The sequence below is a fragment of the Physella acuta genome, unplaced genomic scaffold (assembly GCF_028476545.2).
Source record: "Physella acuta isolate Inbredline_101_S28 unplaced genomic scaffold, ASM2847654v3 ptg000969l, whole genome shotgun sequence".
Taxonomy (NCBI): Eukaryota; Metazoa; Mollusca; class Gastropoda; family Physidae; genus Physella; species Physella acuta.
The window spans coordinates 414,823-433,536 of record NW_026732486.1 but is presented as its reverse complement, the minus strand read 5'-3'; the positions used below and the strand labels follow the sequence as shown (position 1 = coordinate 433,536).

Sequence of the window (18,714 nt, the reverse complement as noted above, 5' to 3'; positions counted from 1 at the left end):
TGGTGTAAGTTGTATGTATGTGTTGCACGTAGTTCAATGCTGGTGTAAGTTGTATGTATGTGTTGCACGTAGTTCAATGCTGGTGTAAGTTGTATGTATGTGTTGCACGTAGTTCAATGCTGGTGTAGGTTGTATGTATGTGTTGCACGTAGTTCAATGCTGGTGTAAGTTGTATGTATGTGTTGCACGTAGTTCAATGCTGGTGTAAGTTGTATGTATGTGTTGCACGTAGTTCAATGCTGGTGTAGGTTGTATGTATGTGTTGCACGTAGTTCAATGCTGGTGTAAGTTGTATGTATGTGTTGCACGTAGTTCAATGCTGGTGTAAGTTGTATGTATGTGTTGCACGTAGTTCAATGCTGGTGTAAGTTGTTTGTATGTGTTGCACGTAGTTCAATGCTGGTGTAGGTTGTAGGTATGTGTTGCACGTAGTTCAATGCTGGTGTAGGTTGTATGTATGTGTTGCACGTAGTTCAATGCTGGTGTAAGTTGTATGTATGTGTTGCACGTAGTTCAATGCTGGTGTAAGTTGTATGTATGTGTTGCACGTAGTTCAATGCTGGTGTAGGTTGTATGTATGTGTTGCACGTAGTTCAATGCTGGTGTAAGTTGTATGTATGTGTTGCACGTAGTTCAATGCTGGTGTAAGTTGTATGTATGTGTTGCACGTAGTTCAATGCTGGTGTAAGTTGTTTGTATGTGTTGCACGTAGTTCAATGCTGGTGTAGGTTGTAGGTATGTGTTGCACGTAGTTCAATGCTGGTGTAGGTTGTATGTATGTGTTGCACGTAGTTCAATGCTGGTGTAAGTTGTATGTATGTGTTGCACGTAGTTCAATGCTGGTGTAGGTTGTATGTATGTGTTGCACGTAGTTCAATGCTGGTGTAAGTTGTATGTATGTGTTGCACGTAGTTCAATGCTGGTGTAAGTTGTATGTATGTGTTGCACGTAGTTCAATGCTGGTGTAAGTTGTATGTATGTGTTGCACGTAGTTCAATCTACTCAAATTGTGGCGTCATTTAACTCTGCTGGCCACTTGACCAATTGACCAGACACGCCAGTCGTGTTGATAGTTTTAATATTTATGACGTGTGTTGCCACTGTGTAACATTTTTAATTCGATTTAAAAAAATCGCCCGTTAACTTTTGTTCCTCGTGTCTTAAACCTCTCAGTGAACTTGTCGTGTGTGAAGGGGAGGGGGCGACTAAACAATAAGTCTTCAGCTGTGGTGCCAACAGGGAGAATGGAGATAAACTTTAATAAAACATTGGATCACTTGAACACAAGGAATGTCGCAACAAAACGTCCCGCCGTCACGGCGAACGATCAGCTGAGAGGGGGAGGGTGGGGGTTAACACAGCAGGATTGTCTTTAATTTAAATGTAGAAATCAATAGGACTTAACGGAGGTCAGGGGTCAGCCTGTTGATCACACGGGTTGGATACACATCTGACATTTTGACTGGAAGGGAGGGGGGCTGATGGCGCCCTAAAGTAAAATGTGAGATCAATCTAGTCAAGAGTAAGTGACCACCCCACGGGACACCCCGGGGATAACCCCCGGGTTTTAGCGAATGATTACCAATTTTAGACGACTTTTGGTAATGGATCAAAGTTAGAATTAACTAGAATTAGAATCTCTGCTCCTCCTTTCAGCTCTGCGAAATTTAGCCGGCAGGAATGAGAGGCTTTTTTTTTTTGTTTAAAAAAATGTCAATTTAATCCATTTTTACCTCGGCTAATGTTTATGACAGTTTAAAAATTCCTAAAATAGATCTAGGCCTAAATCGTATCATGAATAACGAAGATGTAGACTACATTAGCACCAAAAAAATAACAAACCTTCAATTTTACGAGGGTTTTTACTCAAAAATAAATCCACAAGCACAGCCTACAAAATGTATCGTGTCTGGTGTCTGCTAGCTCAAAAACAAAACGACTATTCAAAATGATACCAATCACGCGCAAGTAAACGAAACAAACCAAATCAATTCAACACAGGACGGAGCTGTGCTTTTATCGCTGCCTCGGTGCCTTTCAAAGGGCCCTCGGTGGCCCATTGTGCCAAACCTTCAGACTTACCTAACAGACGGCGCTTTGTCTGACAGAAATAAAATTAGATTGTCAAAGATTGCTGCAAAAGTCAGACTTGAGGGCTATAAGATTCTTTTTTTTTTCTCGAATGCCGGTTTTATTGAACCGTTAATTTTGATAGTTGAACTTTTCAGTTCATTAATTACCTGACTACTGAGTACACATCACGTTAATGATTGTTTTTAGACTCGTAGAGGAAAATATATTATAGATACTTCCAGTTTAATCAATATTCTTTGGTTAAAAAATAACAACGTTTGTTTATATTCGTGTGCACTTGGTAGGGGAAGCTTAAGTATCTACAAAATAAATAAATATTTTACCTTGAACTTCGAGATCACCCCCCCCCCCCCCAACATTTCCAATAAAAATTGTCCAAAATTAAGCGAAAGTAACAAAACATGGTACAGTAGCATTAAGTTATACTCAATAACATATAGTTAAGTTATGTTTTAGGAAAAGAAGTAGCATTAATAGTGTAACGAGTAAGTGAATTAAGTGCCCCAACGAGCATTTCAAGGGTGACTAGCAGAAGTGTAGTTCCTCTTACCATCCTCTTCAACCTACACCAACATTTCCCCGGAGCTTAAATCATGCTTTAGCCTAGAAGTCTTGTGTACAGAGTGTACCGGCAAAGGTCGAGAGAGAGAGAGAGAGATCGCAAGGCATGGACAACCCATAACTTCTGGCTAATGACCTGATACTCCACTTGTTTGAGTGCTTCTATTGACTCCCGAGACAAAATGGAGCCCTATACATCCATAGGATACATCTAACCCTAACCCTAACCCTAGGCCCCGAAAACATTTCTTCCATGGCGAACTCATAATTTGACGCCCATCATTATATATATATATATATATATATATATATATATATATATATATATATATATATATATATATATATATATATATATATATATTATAAGCGTACTCTATGTACTCCATGGAAGAAATGTTTTCGGGGCCTAGAGCCGAGATCATTAGTTAGGATGAAACGGGATCATTTATGGCTTTATTTGTAAAAAAAAATTACTTTCGTTATCACAACTAAACTTGGGTTTGTGCTTTTACAGAAGGCGCACTTTACTTTGTTGTGTTAGGGCCGACATGTAGGTCTGGTTTCTGGGGGGGGGAAATGTTAGCTCAGAGTTAGTGTCTCACCTTTATTTTCTTTTATCGCTTAATTTTAGCCTAAAGTTTCATTCATCTAAAATTTCTGGTTTCATCTTTCTTATTTTGGCTTCATTTATGTTAGATTTTAAAACCTGGCATTGTTTTTAAAAACGTATCTGGTCAAGTGTAGCCTAGCAGACTAAACTTATAACTTCTCTAATAGCGATTTAGTTCATAGGCAAAGAAGATCTATTTCTGCATTTAAACAAACGTAACAGGCCGTAGAATAGCTTTATTATCTAGAAATGTCTTGATACAGAAACAGAAATGTCTCCCACAAAATCCAAAAGATAATTAACAACATTTAATAATACGGCTATAGATCTAACTTAGTAACTAAGTACTTGTGTAGTAGATCTAGATCTAGTAGATTATTTCTAGTAACAGTCAGTTAGGGCGGGTTAGGCCCTAACTGACGTAGATCTGCTGTGCTAACTAATTTACTAGATTCTAGACCAGTGGTTCCCAACCTTTTTCGAGTGGCGACCCCCTTTTATAAAAATTAAGTGACCCGCGACCCCCATAGAATTAAAAAGGCGAAATTATTATGGAAATCAATAAGCACTAAACTAAGATTTTTTGGTAGACTTTCAATATGAACTACTCTTAATAACTGTTTTAATACCATGAGTAAAATTGCATACTATTCACTAAACATTCGCGGTTAATTTTTTTTTTAAAGTATCTTTTTTTGTTAACGCTAACATATGTCATTATCATTATCTTAATTTTGTTTTTAATCGAAAATTAGTGTTGAAAATCTATTGTCGAAAATTCAATCAATTTTACGTTTGGGTATGAATGGTGAATACTACACCAAAATTGAGTGTGCAGTTTTTTATCTTACGCGGAATCATTCTACAAATCAAAGAATTCATCTTGTAATTCATCGTGAATGCTGGCAACAGATTTTATATAATTTACCACTTATACCAGCAATGGACTCTTTGTGATGGCGATTGGTGAGGGTTGTGGTTAGGGAGCGAAATCTTTTCTGCTTTCTGAAAGCCCGATTTTGACCTAAACATAGATGGTGCACCATCCGCACAAACCCTCACAGCCGTTTTAACCCATTTTAATCATCCAATTAAAAAAAAAAATTATTTTCTCCATGCTATCTTCACAAAAGAGCAACTCTTCTTTGCTATCATCTGAATGAATATAGACAAAGACCAGCAACTGCGAACACGAACTAACGACTGTTGATTTATCAACTTGAAAAGCAAACAATGGTGAAAGCTTAATTTCAATAAAAATGTGTTATTTAACATCTACGGACATGTAAGAATTAACTTCACCATCTTCAACATGCAGCGTTTGATGAGATTTTCTCCTAATGTGTTTTTTTGCTGGACATTTTCTGTCGCGACTTCATGTGATGCTTGACTAATGCTGTGTTTTCTTGGTGAAAACGTTCTGTTCGATCAAGTCTCTGACGTTTGCAACTAGCTTCATACCGACGAAAGAACTCCATATCTTTTTTGGTGTGTTTCGAATGACTCGTCTCAAATGACGTTTTAGTTTTGAAGATTTCATAAACTCGTGACTGAGAACAACTTTGTACAGTACGCTTTGCTTCTTCTCTATTCCCTTTCCAGTGATGTTAGTAAAGCCGAATTTCAAAAATTCTTCTAAATATTTATGTTTTGTTTCAAATTACTAAGGTTTAGTATACCAGTTGGCGACCCCCCAGAAAGCCTTTCGCGACCCCCAGGGGGGTCGCGACCCCCAGGTTGGGAACCCGTGTTCTAGACAGACTAACACAGTACTTAGTACTTAGATCTAGAGAATCTAGATCTAGTACTTACTAACACTTAAAGCCTAACTGTTAGAATAGATGTTTTCTAGACTAGATCTAGATTCTACTTACTTACTCATTACTGCAGTGTAGTTTGTTAGTTACATAATTTATTTAGATCTAATTAATACATAGGCCCTACATATTATTTTATTATTAACTATATATAGTCTAACTACTAAACTAAGTAAAGTACTAGTCTAGATCTTAGTAGGCCTAACTTTTCTAGTTTAACACTTAGCTTTTTTTAAGCCCTATTTTTTTTAAAAGTCATTTAAAAAGCCAAGAAATTTTTTCACTTCACTACTCATTACCAATTACAAGTAGGTCTACATCTAATTAGTAATTAGTAGAGCTCTGTTACTGTTAGTGTGCTAGACATCTTTTTCAGTATAATAATAATTAATGGGGTAACAGTAACAACCATCATACTGCTTTAGTTGCAATCCTTTTAAAAGTTCCACTAGACCAGAGATATCAGATTACAGATACAGATAAGAATATTAAATTTAAAATAATCCCAAACAAAGTGTAACCAACATTCAAGTGTTGTGATTTTTCTATTTGAATGATACAGCTCTGTCAACAATAGCCTCATGTGTTGTTTTTGTTTCCATAGACCTAATATCACTACTATGACAAGTGATAAAACAGTCGAACAAGTGATCACTGAACCTGCTAAATGTACTTACACAAGCTGTTACTGGTTTGTAGCAATAATAGTTTTAATTTAGTTAGAGATAGCGATAAAAGAAATAGTAAATCAGACTATTTGCACTTGTTCAAAATACATTTGGGATTAGTAAATGTCAGCCGATAGTTACTCAGTAAAGCTCCTGGTTGCTATAAATACTATAATGAATAGTCGTCGTCCCCCCCTCCCCCCCTTGTAGTTTGCTCTTCGTTGGTCAAAGGCTATGGAAGCAAATCCAGAAAGAAAAGTTGGCAGAAATCAGAGTATATGGCTCTTAACAAGTTGACACACAATAGCCTACTTAATTGTGTTGGAGAATATCCCTCCAACATTACAATTAAGAATAAAAAAGAAAAAGAAGATTATTCAGTAAGATTATTGGAGTCACAACAAAAACTGGACATAAACCTCCTCCCCCACCCCAATTTAGTTTTTTTTTACAATTTATTCAACACTGACGACAAGGTAATTTTCACTTACACAATTGTGTGAAAACAAAAAAAAATTGTATTTGAAGGCTGGCACTAAAGCTCTCAGGTTAGAATGTCATCCCAATCTATGGAGATTTATTGACTTCATAAACATGGCAAATTGGCTATACTGAATGCATTATAGATCTATGTATAAAGCTTCAGCCCTTTGTTAATCAAAGATGAACAAATCTTTTGATAGATGCACAGTTTGTATGGAATCAGACACAATCTCATTTTAAAACTTTTGCTTTGATCACAGAAATGATGTGTTCAACTCAATTTTGGACAATTTTTTGTTATTTAACATTTTTATTTTTATTATTTTTTTTTTTTTATTATTTAGCTTAATAAGAACATTTATATGTGTTTTACTTCTTTATTAAATTTAAAAGTTTAATGTTATAAATGTTGTTATACTTGTTTCATAAATAATTACTTTCACTTTAACATAAAGTACGAAAAAATACTACTCATTGAGAACTAATATGTTTTTCTTCTGTTTGTTTTACATTTCCAATTCTTGTGGGTAGTTTTCTTATTTATACCACAAATATTTAGGTCATATATATGTCACAGTTTTTTCAGGGAACCACATATATTTTGTGTGTGGTCACCTTAGTTCTCTTTTGTGTTAAACAAATGTGAAATATGTTAAACACAAATGAAAATCTTTAATATTACTACTAAAATCAGCTAAATGCTATTTGACAATAGTATGCATCCCTAAATAAAGTTTGTAGGTATGTGTATAATTTAATGTTTCAGTGAGGAAAATATTTGGAAACTGTGTGCTCTCATACAAGAATGTATAATTTAATGTTTCAGTGAGGAAAATATTTGGAAACTGTGTGCTCTCATACAAGAAGAATGCCATGAGTCTGAACTTTCAAAGTGCTACTCTGTATTTATCTCAAACAAATCTAAAAAGGTTCTGACATTTCACAGTTTTAGTTGGCTTAAATGTTTTGTTCCTGGTTAAGAAATAAAACCTATAACTGTTTTGTTTGTTTTTCCATTGAGAGTATTTGTATTTTATTCAAATAAATCATTTAACAGTCTTAGGTAACATTTATTGAATCTTGTTCTAAATAAATAAGTCAAAACAACTATTTTTTTAATTAAGATGTCAGGTTTGATTGATGAAAGTTTAAAACTATATTTCTTTACATTTTCTATTTTATTAAATGTATTTGATTTCAGATTCCACTGTGGCATCAAAAAGCTAGCAAAGCAGAAGACAGGCTGATCGTATGGGTTTGTTCCCCTTATAGCTCTTTTCTTCTTGCTTTGTTACTTGAAATATGTTTTTAACCTCTTGTGTATTCATAGTAGAAGTTTATCTTGTATGTTGTCTTGTATATGGATTCAGTTTTGTGAAATTTTTAGTCCAATACTACACAAATTACAAATGTTTAGTCCAATAATACACAAGTTACAAATTTTTAGTCCAATACTACACAAGTTACAAATGTTTAGTTTAGTTATATGAGTTGTAAGGTAGCCTTCTTTTGAATGACTGCTATGTCCTGTAGGACTACCATCAGATAATGTCCTGTAGGACTACCATCAGATAATGTCCTGTAGGACTACCATCAGATAATGTCCTGTAGGACTACCATCAGATAATGTCCTGTAGGACTACCATATGATCTTGTCCTGTAGGACTACTATCAGATAATGTCCTGTAGGACTACCATATGATCTTGTCCTGTAGGACTACCATGTGATTATGTTATACGTTGATGCTGGACGTACGTTGGTGTATGATCTAGACACTGAGCTGGGTTTCCCATGCACTCTCAAGGACTACAACTCTGCATGTCTTGGGGATGAAAGAAACTTTGATGATAAATTCAAAAGGTGAAATTAATTTATCTTTGCAACTACCAAAGTTAAGTTTTCATTTAGTTTTTTTAAAGTGAGGGCCTATATAATTGTTATGTACAGTGTTCTAGCCTACTGGTTGTTTAAGATATGTTTCTCTCTACCAGTGGGCTTGAACATGTTTTAATTCACACTTGAATCCTTTACTGTTAGAATGTTTAGAGTTATCCCTGCTCCTGAGTTCCTAACAACATTTGCCTCAGACCGATCTCATATGCTCAATGATAGAAAGGAGTGGTTGTCACCTCCACCTAACTATCCACAAATCACTTGTCCAGGTAAGTGATGTTTCCTCCTCTAGGGTACTGTCTTTACTTGCTTGTCACATCAAGTTACCTGTTAGTTACAGTAGACTGAGATATTGTTTGAATGTTTACATCAAGTTACCTGTTAGTGTTAGTTACAGTAGACTGAGATATTGTTTGAATGTTTACATCAAGTTACCTGTTAGTTACAGTAGACTGAGATATTGTTTGAATGTTTATTTCACCACAGGCTCGTCCAACAACATTGATGAATTTATCTCTATGGACATCTCAAGCAAACATGGAGAAGTGTATCATCTGCATGAATTTTTAAACAAGTTTCTTTAGTTTTTCATCTGATTGTATTTTAAACAGTAGCTTGCTGAGTTTTCTTTAAATTAGATCATAAAATAAATCTGTGAAAATCAACAAAATCTTTTAGTTTTATATTTTTTTATATTTAAGCAGTTTACTCAGGTGAAAGTATGTTTTATTTTCCTTGTACCCAGCTTTGAAAATTAAAAAAACCACCATTATCATCACATCATTCCATTTTTAATATTATAAATACTGCATTAATTTAGCATTTAAGTTCATATTTTGTGCAGACATATGCTGCTAGTTTTTATTTTTTACTTCGTCTTTGGTTAGAATGAAAGAAACAATAATATGAAAAAAATAAAACATGGCTCCTCTTGCCACAACTTGGCGAGATCCTTGCCAGGGCCCATACCTGGACATTAGATTATGACAACCAGTGACCTACTCATTGTGATCCCTTTCTTGACCTGTGCAGGTATTGGCCAAAGGAGTGCTTGGCATTGAGTTTGGTACCAGTTTTAGTTTCAGCAACTACCAAAAGGAAACAATCCAATCAGCAGGGTTTTTTTTTATTTTGGAGTTGTCTCTCTTAGGTTATTATTCCCCAAGCCTCATCTACCACCCATTATGCAATCCCCTAGTTCTAATACCAGCTATAGTAAACAACTCTCATGGTTCTTAAATGTTGGTTAAAAATGGTTATTATATTTAAATTGAAGTTGGCAACATTTTACACAAAAGTATACCTTAACATGTTATTGAAATAAAACATAATGTTGAAACATTATCCTTCTTGTTACTTTCTGCAGTATGTTGTCTAAATAGCTTTTCTTAGTTTACTATATCAGTCTATATGTAAGAGTTGGATTTGTCAAATTTGGTAACTAAATTTTGAACCATTTCTAATTCAGCACTTTCTTCCCAATGATAGTTCAAGCATGTCAATTTTTCAGTCTGAATGGATACTTAATTAATCATTAGAAAAATAATTTAATAATTGTTATATTCAATTACTAATGGGAATGATAAAAAGTCACTGATAAGTCAATGATAATAATGACTGTACCTGGTGACACCCAACCATGGTGGTGATTACTCAATGAGTCGGGGATAATAATTAGTAGTGATTACTTAATTAGTCCAGTTCTGCTGTATGGAGCAGAGACATGGAGAGTCTCCAAGGCAAGCACAGCAAAGATACAGACCTTCATGAATAGATGCCTTAGACAGATACTGAAATTGAGATGGCAGGACAAAGTGCCGAACTTGGAACTATGGAGGAAAGCTAGGCAGGAGCCTATAGGTGTGCAAATAAGAAGGAGGAAGTGGCGCTGGGTGGGTCACACACTGCGAAAGGCTCACACAAATGTTACACGCCAAGCGCTTGAGTGGAACCCCCAGGAAAAGCGGAAGAGAGGGCGCCCAAGACAGACCTGGAGGCGGAGTCTTCTTGAAGAACTGAAGCCAATAGGGATGTCTTGGGAGATGTCAAAATTAATAGCCGAGGATAGGAAGAAATGGTGGAGGCCCTATGCTCCATAAGGAGCAAAGAGGACTAAGTCAAGTCAAAGTAAGTCACTTAATTAGTCAGGAAGCTGATGTTCATGTTGAATATTTTCGTCATAGCGAAAAGCTACTAAAGCACAGGTAATGGTCATTTAAAGTAATTTTTTAAAGGAAATATTAGATACATTAAGTCACTTGGGTACAAAACAAATTTCTTCCTCAGAAGTCTTGACTCAATATTGATTGCAGGGAAATAATTTTAAATATAAGCTGGGTTTTTTTTTTAACTTAATTTAATGGTTACAATATCTCAATACTAAAATTTTTTAGTAAAAAGTAGAAAATTACTTAAATAAAACAGTTATAAAATCCTTTATGATCATACATTTTTAAATGCATTCAAATAAGTAAATAATAATAAATTATAATAGGAAAAATATGGGCCTAAACATTTTTTACTAAGAAAATTTGTTTATTTTCTTGTTTTTATTGCATTTAAAACCTTATTTTTATTAAGTTCTTTGTGCTTGTTTATTTGATGGCAAATATAGTTATTTGTGTGTGTGTTTGTCGTTACACACAAATGCATAAAAACATTTCTTTTTAAATCAAATGTTTATGATTGTTCAGAAATTATAAATTAACACTCATAATTTATTAATTACCTTTTACTTTTACAATATTTTTTTTTAATCCAGTAGGGCCTATCAAAAAGTGTAATGTGTACGAACTCTTCAAGTTGGCAAATTTATAAATCTTCGATTTGGCAACTTTTAAAGGTTTTAAATCTGGCAATACATGTAAATAATTGAAAACAATGATGGAGAAGCATGGAGCAGGCGATAAGCTGTCTAATAACAAAACAGAAACAGACCCAGTTAAAAAAATCTTCCATGAAATTCCTAGAGGAAAACCAAAATCAGGTCGTATGTGGAAAGAAGTTAGAACCCAGAGGTAAATCGCTTACCTGACCGTAAATGAAAATTTTTGTATGCGTTGTGCTGGGTTATTTGTTGTCAAAATTGTCAACTTTAATAAACTTTAATTAATAATTTAATAATTTTTGGTTGTCAACTTTTAAGACTTTTATTATTTAATTTGCTGAGTTTTATTAATGTGTTGGGGTACTGACTGGTACCACTGATTCTCTACTCTTGAGTCTTTGGAAAATGTGAAATGGTGAGGCAATTTTACATGAGATGGGCTCGAAATCTGCTAGTCTAGTGACAGATTTGGGTAAAACCTTAGTTTAGCGTCGGAAATTATCGAGTAATGTTTGTTGAGTTTCGGTAACTAGAGTTACGGTAAGCCATGGTTTATTTGACCATTGAAATATAAATAAATTGATAGTCGATTGTAGTAAATTAATGTTTTAATTTTTTAAGTTTAATCGACAAAAGGAAACTAGAATAAATATCATAGTAGATTTAAATTAGTAGATCTAAAAATAAAGAAAACATATATTAATATAAGTAATGAAGTCAAATGTAATAATTTAATGTTTTTGGCTTGCAGCGGATTTGCGACCATTAATTATTAATTAATTAAATCTAGATCTAGCTAGATATTAGTTTTTCTCACTAAATCTAGAATTTACGCAATTATCAATTTAAACATGACCACTGAATAATAGACATCCATATTTAATCCATTAGGCACTAACTTTGGAGTTTTTAGTTCGTTTTGAACTAAATTAATTTAATATTTATTGTCAATCACTGCCATGTCCAACACATCTCTCCATGACAACTCTTCTTAAGCTTGAAGCTAAAGAAAACCACAAATCAGGTTAGACTCCATGCACAAGAGTTCCTCACTAGTGATCACCAAATAGCGGTCACGTGGTTTTTAAAAAATAAAAATAAATTGGTTGTGATACGGACGCCGGTCTTATAAAAAAACAGCTCACAATATTTGATTTCTTTTTTCATAGACTGATAAAACTAATAATGCTTTACGTTCTCGCTCATTTCTGTACCTACACTGTTGATATTTTTTAAATTCTATTAATTTTGATGAAACCAACTTTTGAATTTAGCCTCCGTTCTCCAAACCAAATTTTAAAATGCTTTTCTGGCATATCTAACCCTGCCACTTATGGTTTGTTGTTATGACACGGAAATCCCGCCATTTTGCGCGTGGTAAACATTTTTAAATGTAATTAGTTGAAGGTCTCTGGAATTTGGCCGAAAAATCACCGGAAATTAAACGTCCGGTCCGGGCGCCATATTGTTGTTAGCAACCGACCACGCCTCCAAGTTAGCGAGAAATACTACTAGATATCTAGCTGCTAGGCCAAGTTAAAAAAATCTAGATTACAAAAATAGTAAAAATGATTACAAAATGTAAAAATGATTACAAAAATAAATCTATCCGAATCTTAAACATTCTGTATAAAAATAAAACATGACGCCAAATAAAGTATGGTTTACAGTACTTCCTGTGAATTCCGGAAGTGTGTGACAGACTTTGGCATTGTTTTACTGTTTTTTACTGCTATACGATTCCGGAATAATAACCGACGCTAAACTAAGGTTTTACCCAGATTTGTATCGCATTTTACCTCAACCAATTGTCAATTGATGATGCTGGGTGGGAGGTAAAATGCAAAGATGTCTGCCAACATCATTAACATAGGTAAAATCACAATATAGTGTCGGAAATTATCTGGTAATGTTTGTTGTTTTTTGGTAACATTCGTTATTGTAAACCATAGTTTATTTGAGCGTTGAAATAAAAATAGAGTCAAGTACATTAAAATTAAGGCCGCATTTGCTCAGTTCGCGCCGCGGTACACTTAATCTTTACCCTAGGTGGCACTCGATCTAAAAAAATACAGATATCAGGACTGCCCGATTTATTTTTTTTTTTTTTTGGCGGTAACAATTTAATGTTGACATAGATCTAGATCGAGTTTAAGTGTATTTATATTATTTCAACATCTAAGAGTCTATTACTTGTAAAAAAAACAGTACAGTGTAGTGTCAAGGAAAATTTGTGAGGTCAGATGATAATCCTAGATCTAGCAGCAACCTAGCTGTATCAAACTGTCCTTAACCTGTAGGTGATAGTAGATCTAAGTCTATATTATTTATCCTATGTGAACTTAAAAAAAAATTTCAAATTGCTTGAGGAGGGAGGGGGTGGGAGGAAGAGAGAAGTGAAGACAGACGATCTTGTGTGGAACGTCTATGACGTATGCTTTAGGCCTGCTGAACTCACAGTGACCTCGTGGGCCGTGGTGGGATTTTCCACTCACTGGATAGTAAACGTAAGGCAAGCAAGCAATCACGACAGTGACGATGTTTGGAAATTTTATTTAAAAAAAGCATAGTCTACGTCATATTTTCAATATGAAAAAAAAATGTAAAAAAAACTAGTACGGGCTGAGCTAACCCCGGGTTCAAACTCTGAACTCCGGGTCTATGAACTTCAGACTACAGCTGGCACACTGTTGACTTAACCACAGCGAATGTGATAGAGATGTAAAAAGTAAGCATTTTCAATTATAAGATGGCAAATCAAACCTGCGAGACGCGTAGTCTATTCTTTAGGGGCCACGCTCTGCGAGACGCGTAGTTACTTCGTAAAATTAAATTTATGTTTCAACTTAATTTAATGTTTAATTGACATAAAACTAGCAACAATTAGTAAATCTAGGCCTAAATGTTATTAATAAAGTCGAGTGTAGTAAAACAGTATTTAAATTGCAAATAAAATCAATCCTTGTTCATTTTTAAACATTATGTATTAAAAATATTATGGCGGCAAATAAATGATGGTTTACAGTATTTCCAGTGGTTTCCGGAATGGCCTGACAGACTATGCCATATTTTTACTGTTTTTTACTGCTGTACAGTTCCGTAATAATAACCGACGCTATATAATGATTATACCTAACATTATTATACCCAAATTTTAATGTGCCAATCTGTCATCTGATGATTTACTATGATAAGTAAGGGTGTTGGTGAATTGCAAAACTTGAATTGGTGAGGCGGTAAATTGCTGGAAGAAAATGTGTGACATACCTGTGAAATCACTGGTAAATTACTAAATAGGATAGTGAGACAGTTTGTGATTAATTTGTTTTCATGTGGGTGCACAAATCTATCTTCTATCTATCTATCTATCTATATATATAAAAAGCAATGTATGTGTGTTTGTGTGTGTGTTTGTCCTTTATGCATTACTACACCTCTCATCTCATCGCCGTGAAACTTTGGGAAGTTGTTGAGAATATTCCTGGGGAGGTTTCTGCGGGAAAAAAAATTTCAAATTCGCAGGGGTGGCGCCCCGGCAGGGCGCGATTTGTTTTTCTCTATATACGGTATATAAAAATATTAAAAGTAAATTGCAGTGACACCGTTCACACGATCGCCATGAAACTTTAGAAAGATGTTGAGAATACTCCTGGGGAGGTTTTTACGCAAAAACATTTTTAAATTCGTAGGGGTGGCGCCCCGGCAGGGTGCGATTTGTTTTTCTCTATATACCGTATATAAAAATACAAGTCGATTTTGGTTTGGCGTCGTTCATCCGATAGCCATGAGACTTTGGGGAGTTCATTATACCACTCTAGGGAAGGGTTCTGTAAAAAATCATTTTTATTTTCGCAAGGGCGGCGCCACAGGAGGGTGCGATTTTTCTCTATATACGGTATATAAAAATAATAAAAGTGAATTGCAGTGACACCGATCATCTGATAGGCATGAAACTTTGGGGAGTTCATTATAAAACTCTACGAAGGGTTCTGTAAAAAATCATTTTTAATTTCGCAAGGGCGGCGCCAGGGGAGTGTGCAATTTTTCTCTATATACAGTATATAAAAATAAAAGTCGATTTTGGTGTGACACCGTTATCCAATAGCCATGAGACTTTGGGGGAGTTGATTAGAACATTTCAGGGAAGGGTTCTGTAAAAAAAAATATCCTTTTTAAATTTCGCAAGGGCGGCGCCACGGGAGGCTGCGATTTTTCTCTATATGCAGTTTATAAAAATAAAAGTCTATTTCGGTTTCACACCGTTCATCAGTGTACCGTGAAACTTTGAGGAGATGATTAGATAACTCAATAGTAGGGTTCTGCAAAAAAAAAAAATATTGTTTAATATTGCAAGGGCGGCGCCCTCTGGGGGGGGGGGGGGGTGATTTTTTTTTCTCTATACACGGTATATAAAAAATAAAACTCGGATGCGGTTCATCCGAGTACCATGAAACTTTAGGGAGTAGATGAGAATACTCCCGAGAATATTTCTGCGAAAAAGAAAATAAAGTTTCTTATGGGCAGCGCCATATAGGGTACAACTTTCGTCAGTACACTGTTTGGCGCCCATAGTTTTAGAGCGACGATGTTGGCACTTGGCATCCGTTAATCGAGCGTCCTGCATAGCGAGTAAGGGGTACTACTATATTCAGCGGTAAAACTAAAACAGGCTTCTAAAAATAACTTTGTAACGCGAGGAAATCCTTCTGTACAGTTTCGTCACCTTGCGAAAGATGAAAAAATAACTTTTTGTATATGAGGAGCCTACTGTAGAGTTTCGTCACTTTGCGAATGATGCAATAAGCATCTATTATTAGACAATCCAGTCAGAAATTGAGATCGAGCATCTAATAATAGACCATTAGTAACGCTAGCATATTGCATCAGTCACAATGATATTTTAAACACGTCAAATAATTTTTTATATGTTAAAGAAAAAAATCCTGTTCATTTGTGTCACTTTAGCAAATGTCGAAATCTGCATCATTATTAACAGGATGCTATTTGGCACGATGGCGCCTGTTAGTTTTAAGGAGCCAGGGGTAGTACGCCGCGCCTATGCAGTAGTGTAATCGGGGGGTGGGGGCCCTGAGAGCGCCCCTCTACGCTCTGACACAGAGGCGGTCACCGAAGTGTGTTACCATATTATTTCGGTGAGTGATTAATGTACACTCAAGGTTTTCATGCGGTAGTATAGGTATACCCGTGTCCTGATATTTTATGATCCAAGCGCAGGCATTGTTTACATTTAAATAACTCATTTTTAGAAAATAAGGTCACGCGTCTAAGAACATATAATTATAATTGATAACGCGTTGGTGAAATCCTAATATATTTCGTCAAACTTTCTTCTATCCCCGCGGCAACGCGCGGGGGTCGGGTACGCTAGTAAAAGTTATAAACTAAACAAGTAGATCTAGCTAGATATATCATGAGTGTTGAAGGCCTTTGTTGTTCTTAAAAAAAAATTTCTTTTGATCTAATTTAGATTTTTTTTAAATATTAAAAAATCTTAACACCATTGCTCCTATGATCGCTTACTCAGATTTTCTTGTGAGTTCTCTGAGATAAAAAAAAAATTTTAAATCTAGATCTTTATTTATATTTCCAAACATTGTCGCATGCTCACTTCTTCTTGTCTTCACAAGAAAAATACAACTGTTTGACGGGTCACCGTCAGTGCTTTAAAAACTTAATATAGCTCATAGCCTGAGCAATAGCAACATGGGGTCATTGAGAGTTCGTATAATCTTGTCAGAAATATTCAGCCACATTGTTAATGTAAGGCCAATACCCTCTGATCGTTAACACTTTATATTGTTGTAAAGTCCACTTGTAGAAAGCGTATAAATAAACAATGTAAAATGACTCATCTATTTTTTACTAAGTTAATTTAACTCTGTAAAAACACTTAACATTTGAATTCCTGTTACTAGCAATGTGCTCTGTGTTTCAGATCTTCTGTCATTAAACAGGTGAAAGCTATGAAAACGACATGGGAACAGAAAATGGAACTCAGGAATGAAAAAAAAAGGTTAAAGGACATACAGGAACAATTGAAGACAGAAAAAGATAAAGAAAAACAGGTAAGCCTATCATGTGATGCATGCTAGTGGTATTCACATTGTAATTTTATTTTTCCTCTTAGTACCATAACTTAACATATTCAATAATATAATTTTTTTTTTACAGCTTCGGAGACAGAGAATGGAGGCAAACAAGAAGCGCAAGTTAGAGAACCAAAGAAAAGCAGAAATAGTGCAGCCTGTAAGATATACTATATTTAGCTATTTATTAAATAGTTTATTGAGGATAGGATCATCTATTTATGATGTCTCATTTAGAGGGTCCAAAAGGGGGATATTCTGGGTTTTGCTGTGATAGGTAAAAACCATTGGCCTGAAGCATACTAATACCAACTTAAATGCATGGCTAGCATTGAGATTCCAGAAATCTAGGTGCCGACTGCTTTACAAAGTGTGTTGTTAATTAATTAATTAGTGGAGATTTACCAAATGAATTCTGGGACCCAGTTGTGGGTTACAGTAAGATTTTTTAAATCTTGCAAAATGCTATGTACATTTATTTATTTATTTTTTTTTTTTTTGTATTCATAAATACAAAATTTTGGTCAAACCCACTAACATCTTTGTGCATATAAAGTAATCACTAACCTATACTCAAGTAGCTTGTAAGAGATTTTTCTCCAAGCTGAGATACATTTAAAGCAAAGATCAATGCAATAAGTTTTAAAATTTTAAATGAACTGAATGCTGATGCTACCATAGACCATGATGGCAAAATGATACCCAGCTTAACGGCATGGGCGGGAGTACTTTTCTTCATAAATCCACCAAAGCATAAATTTCCCACTTATTTGATCAGTACAGAATAACCATCAATGAATCTAAAAATGACATTGTTAAGACCCTAAAGGCATTATTTATTTATGAAAAACCGGGTTCAAAGTAGTGTGTTCAGCGTCATTTGTTTACTTTTTTGGTAACAGGAGTTCTTTTAACTTAATGCTACATATCACCACAGAAAATGTGTTCAATACAAATAATCAAGCATTTAGAATCCTGCATCAGTTTGTTGTTGCTTTAAAAAGAAAAATTTTATCTTTATACTTTTTTTCTGAATGCATTCTTGTTTCAACTTTTAGTAACAGATTATATAGTATGACCATTGCAGTAGGGAAGTGAGTGGAGGGGGGTCTAAAATTGTAAAAATACATTTTTTGGATGCTTCTAATCTATGGATGACTATGATTTCTTTTAATAATTCCTTTTGGAGATGATTTTTCATCTCATTTCCATGAATACTTGACATGATACTTTACTGGTAAAAAAAAAACTATGTTAAGAATTTGTCATTTTAGTGTATATTATGGCTACATTTAACAATTGCTTTTATTTTTATTGTATTAGAATGAAATTGAATGTATTCATTGATCATCAAGTATTGTTTTATTAACAGATAAAAAACACAGCAAAGATAAAGAAAATGAAGAAGAAACATTTGAGGACAATTGAAGTCAGGTGATGGTTAAATATCAACAATGTTTAGGTAAAAGTAATAAAGTTGTTTTGTTGTAAATAAATAAACTGAAATAAGCAGGATTTGTTCTGTTTATCCTATAAGTTGATTGTTGAGATAAGTAAAGCATTGACATGATTTACAAAATATAACTTTTGTTAGGAACAAGTTTATTTGAAATTGACATTATTCATGACATAGGTTAATTAAACACTTGA

General features: G+C 34.6%; 2 protein-coding genes across 5 annotated transcripts; both read left to right on the top strand.

Moving 5' to 3' along the window:
- The first annotated feature begins 3,167 nt into the window (after window positions 1–3,167).
- Window positions 3,168–9,464, top strand: LOC131954015 (protein N-terminal glutamine amidohydrolase). Of its 4 annotated transcripts, none has more exons than XM_059317496.1 (8): window positions 3,397–3,483; window positions 5,341–5,393; window positions 5,690–5,776; window positions 7,063–7,165; window positions 7,438–7,485; window positions 7,952–8,097; window positions 8,275–8,399; window positions 8,617–9,464. In XM_059317496.1, exons 3-8 carry the CDS (start codon window positions 5,706–5,708, stop codon window positions 8,712–8,714), a joined length of 591 nt encoding a protein of 196 aa, XP_059173479.1. In that variant the 5' UTR covers window positions 3,397–3,483; window positions 5,341–5,393; window positions 5,690–5,705; the 3' UTR covers window positions 8,715–9,464. The 4 variants fall into 4 exon arrangements, with proteins under 4 accessions (XP_059173478.1, XP_059173477.1, XP_059173479.1 ...); XM_059317493.1 differs by having other exon boundaries at window positions 7,438–7,491; XM_059317495.1 differs by lacking the exons at window positions 3,397–3,483; window positions 5,341–5,393 and adding an exon at window positions 3,168–3,208 and having other exon boundaries at window positions 7,438–7,491.
- A 1,530-nt stretch (window positions 9,465–10,994) lies between these two features.
- LOC131954000 (coiled-coil domain-containing protein 86-like) lies at window positions 10,995–18,579 on the top strand. The gene is made up of 4 exons (XM_059317462.1): window positions 10,995–11,147; window positions 16,914–17,043; window positions 17,150–17,224; window positions 18,437–18,579. Exons 1-4 carry the CDS (start codon window positions 11,011–11,013, stop codon window positions 18,500–18,502), a joined length of 408 nt encoding a protein of 135 aa, XP_059173445.1. The 5' UTR covers window positions 10,995–11,010; the 3' UTR covers window positions 18,503–18,579.
- The last annotated feature ends 135 nt before the right edge of the window (window positions 18,580–18,714 follow it).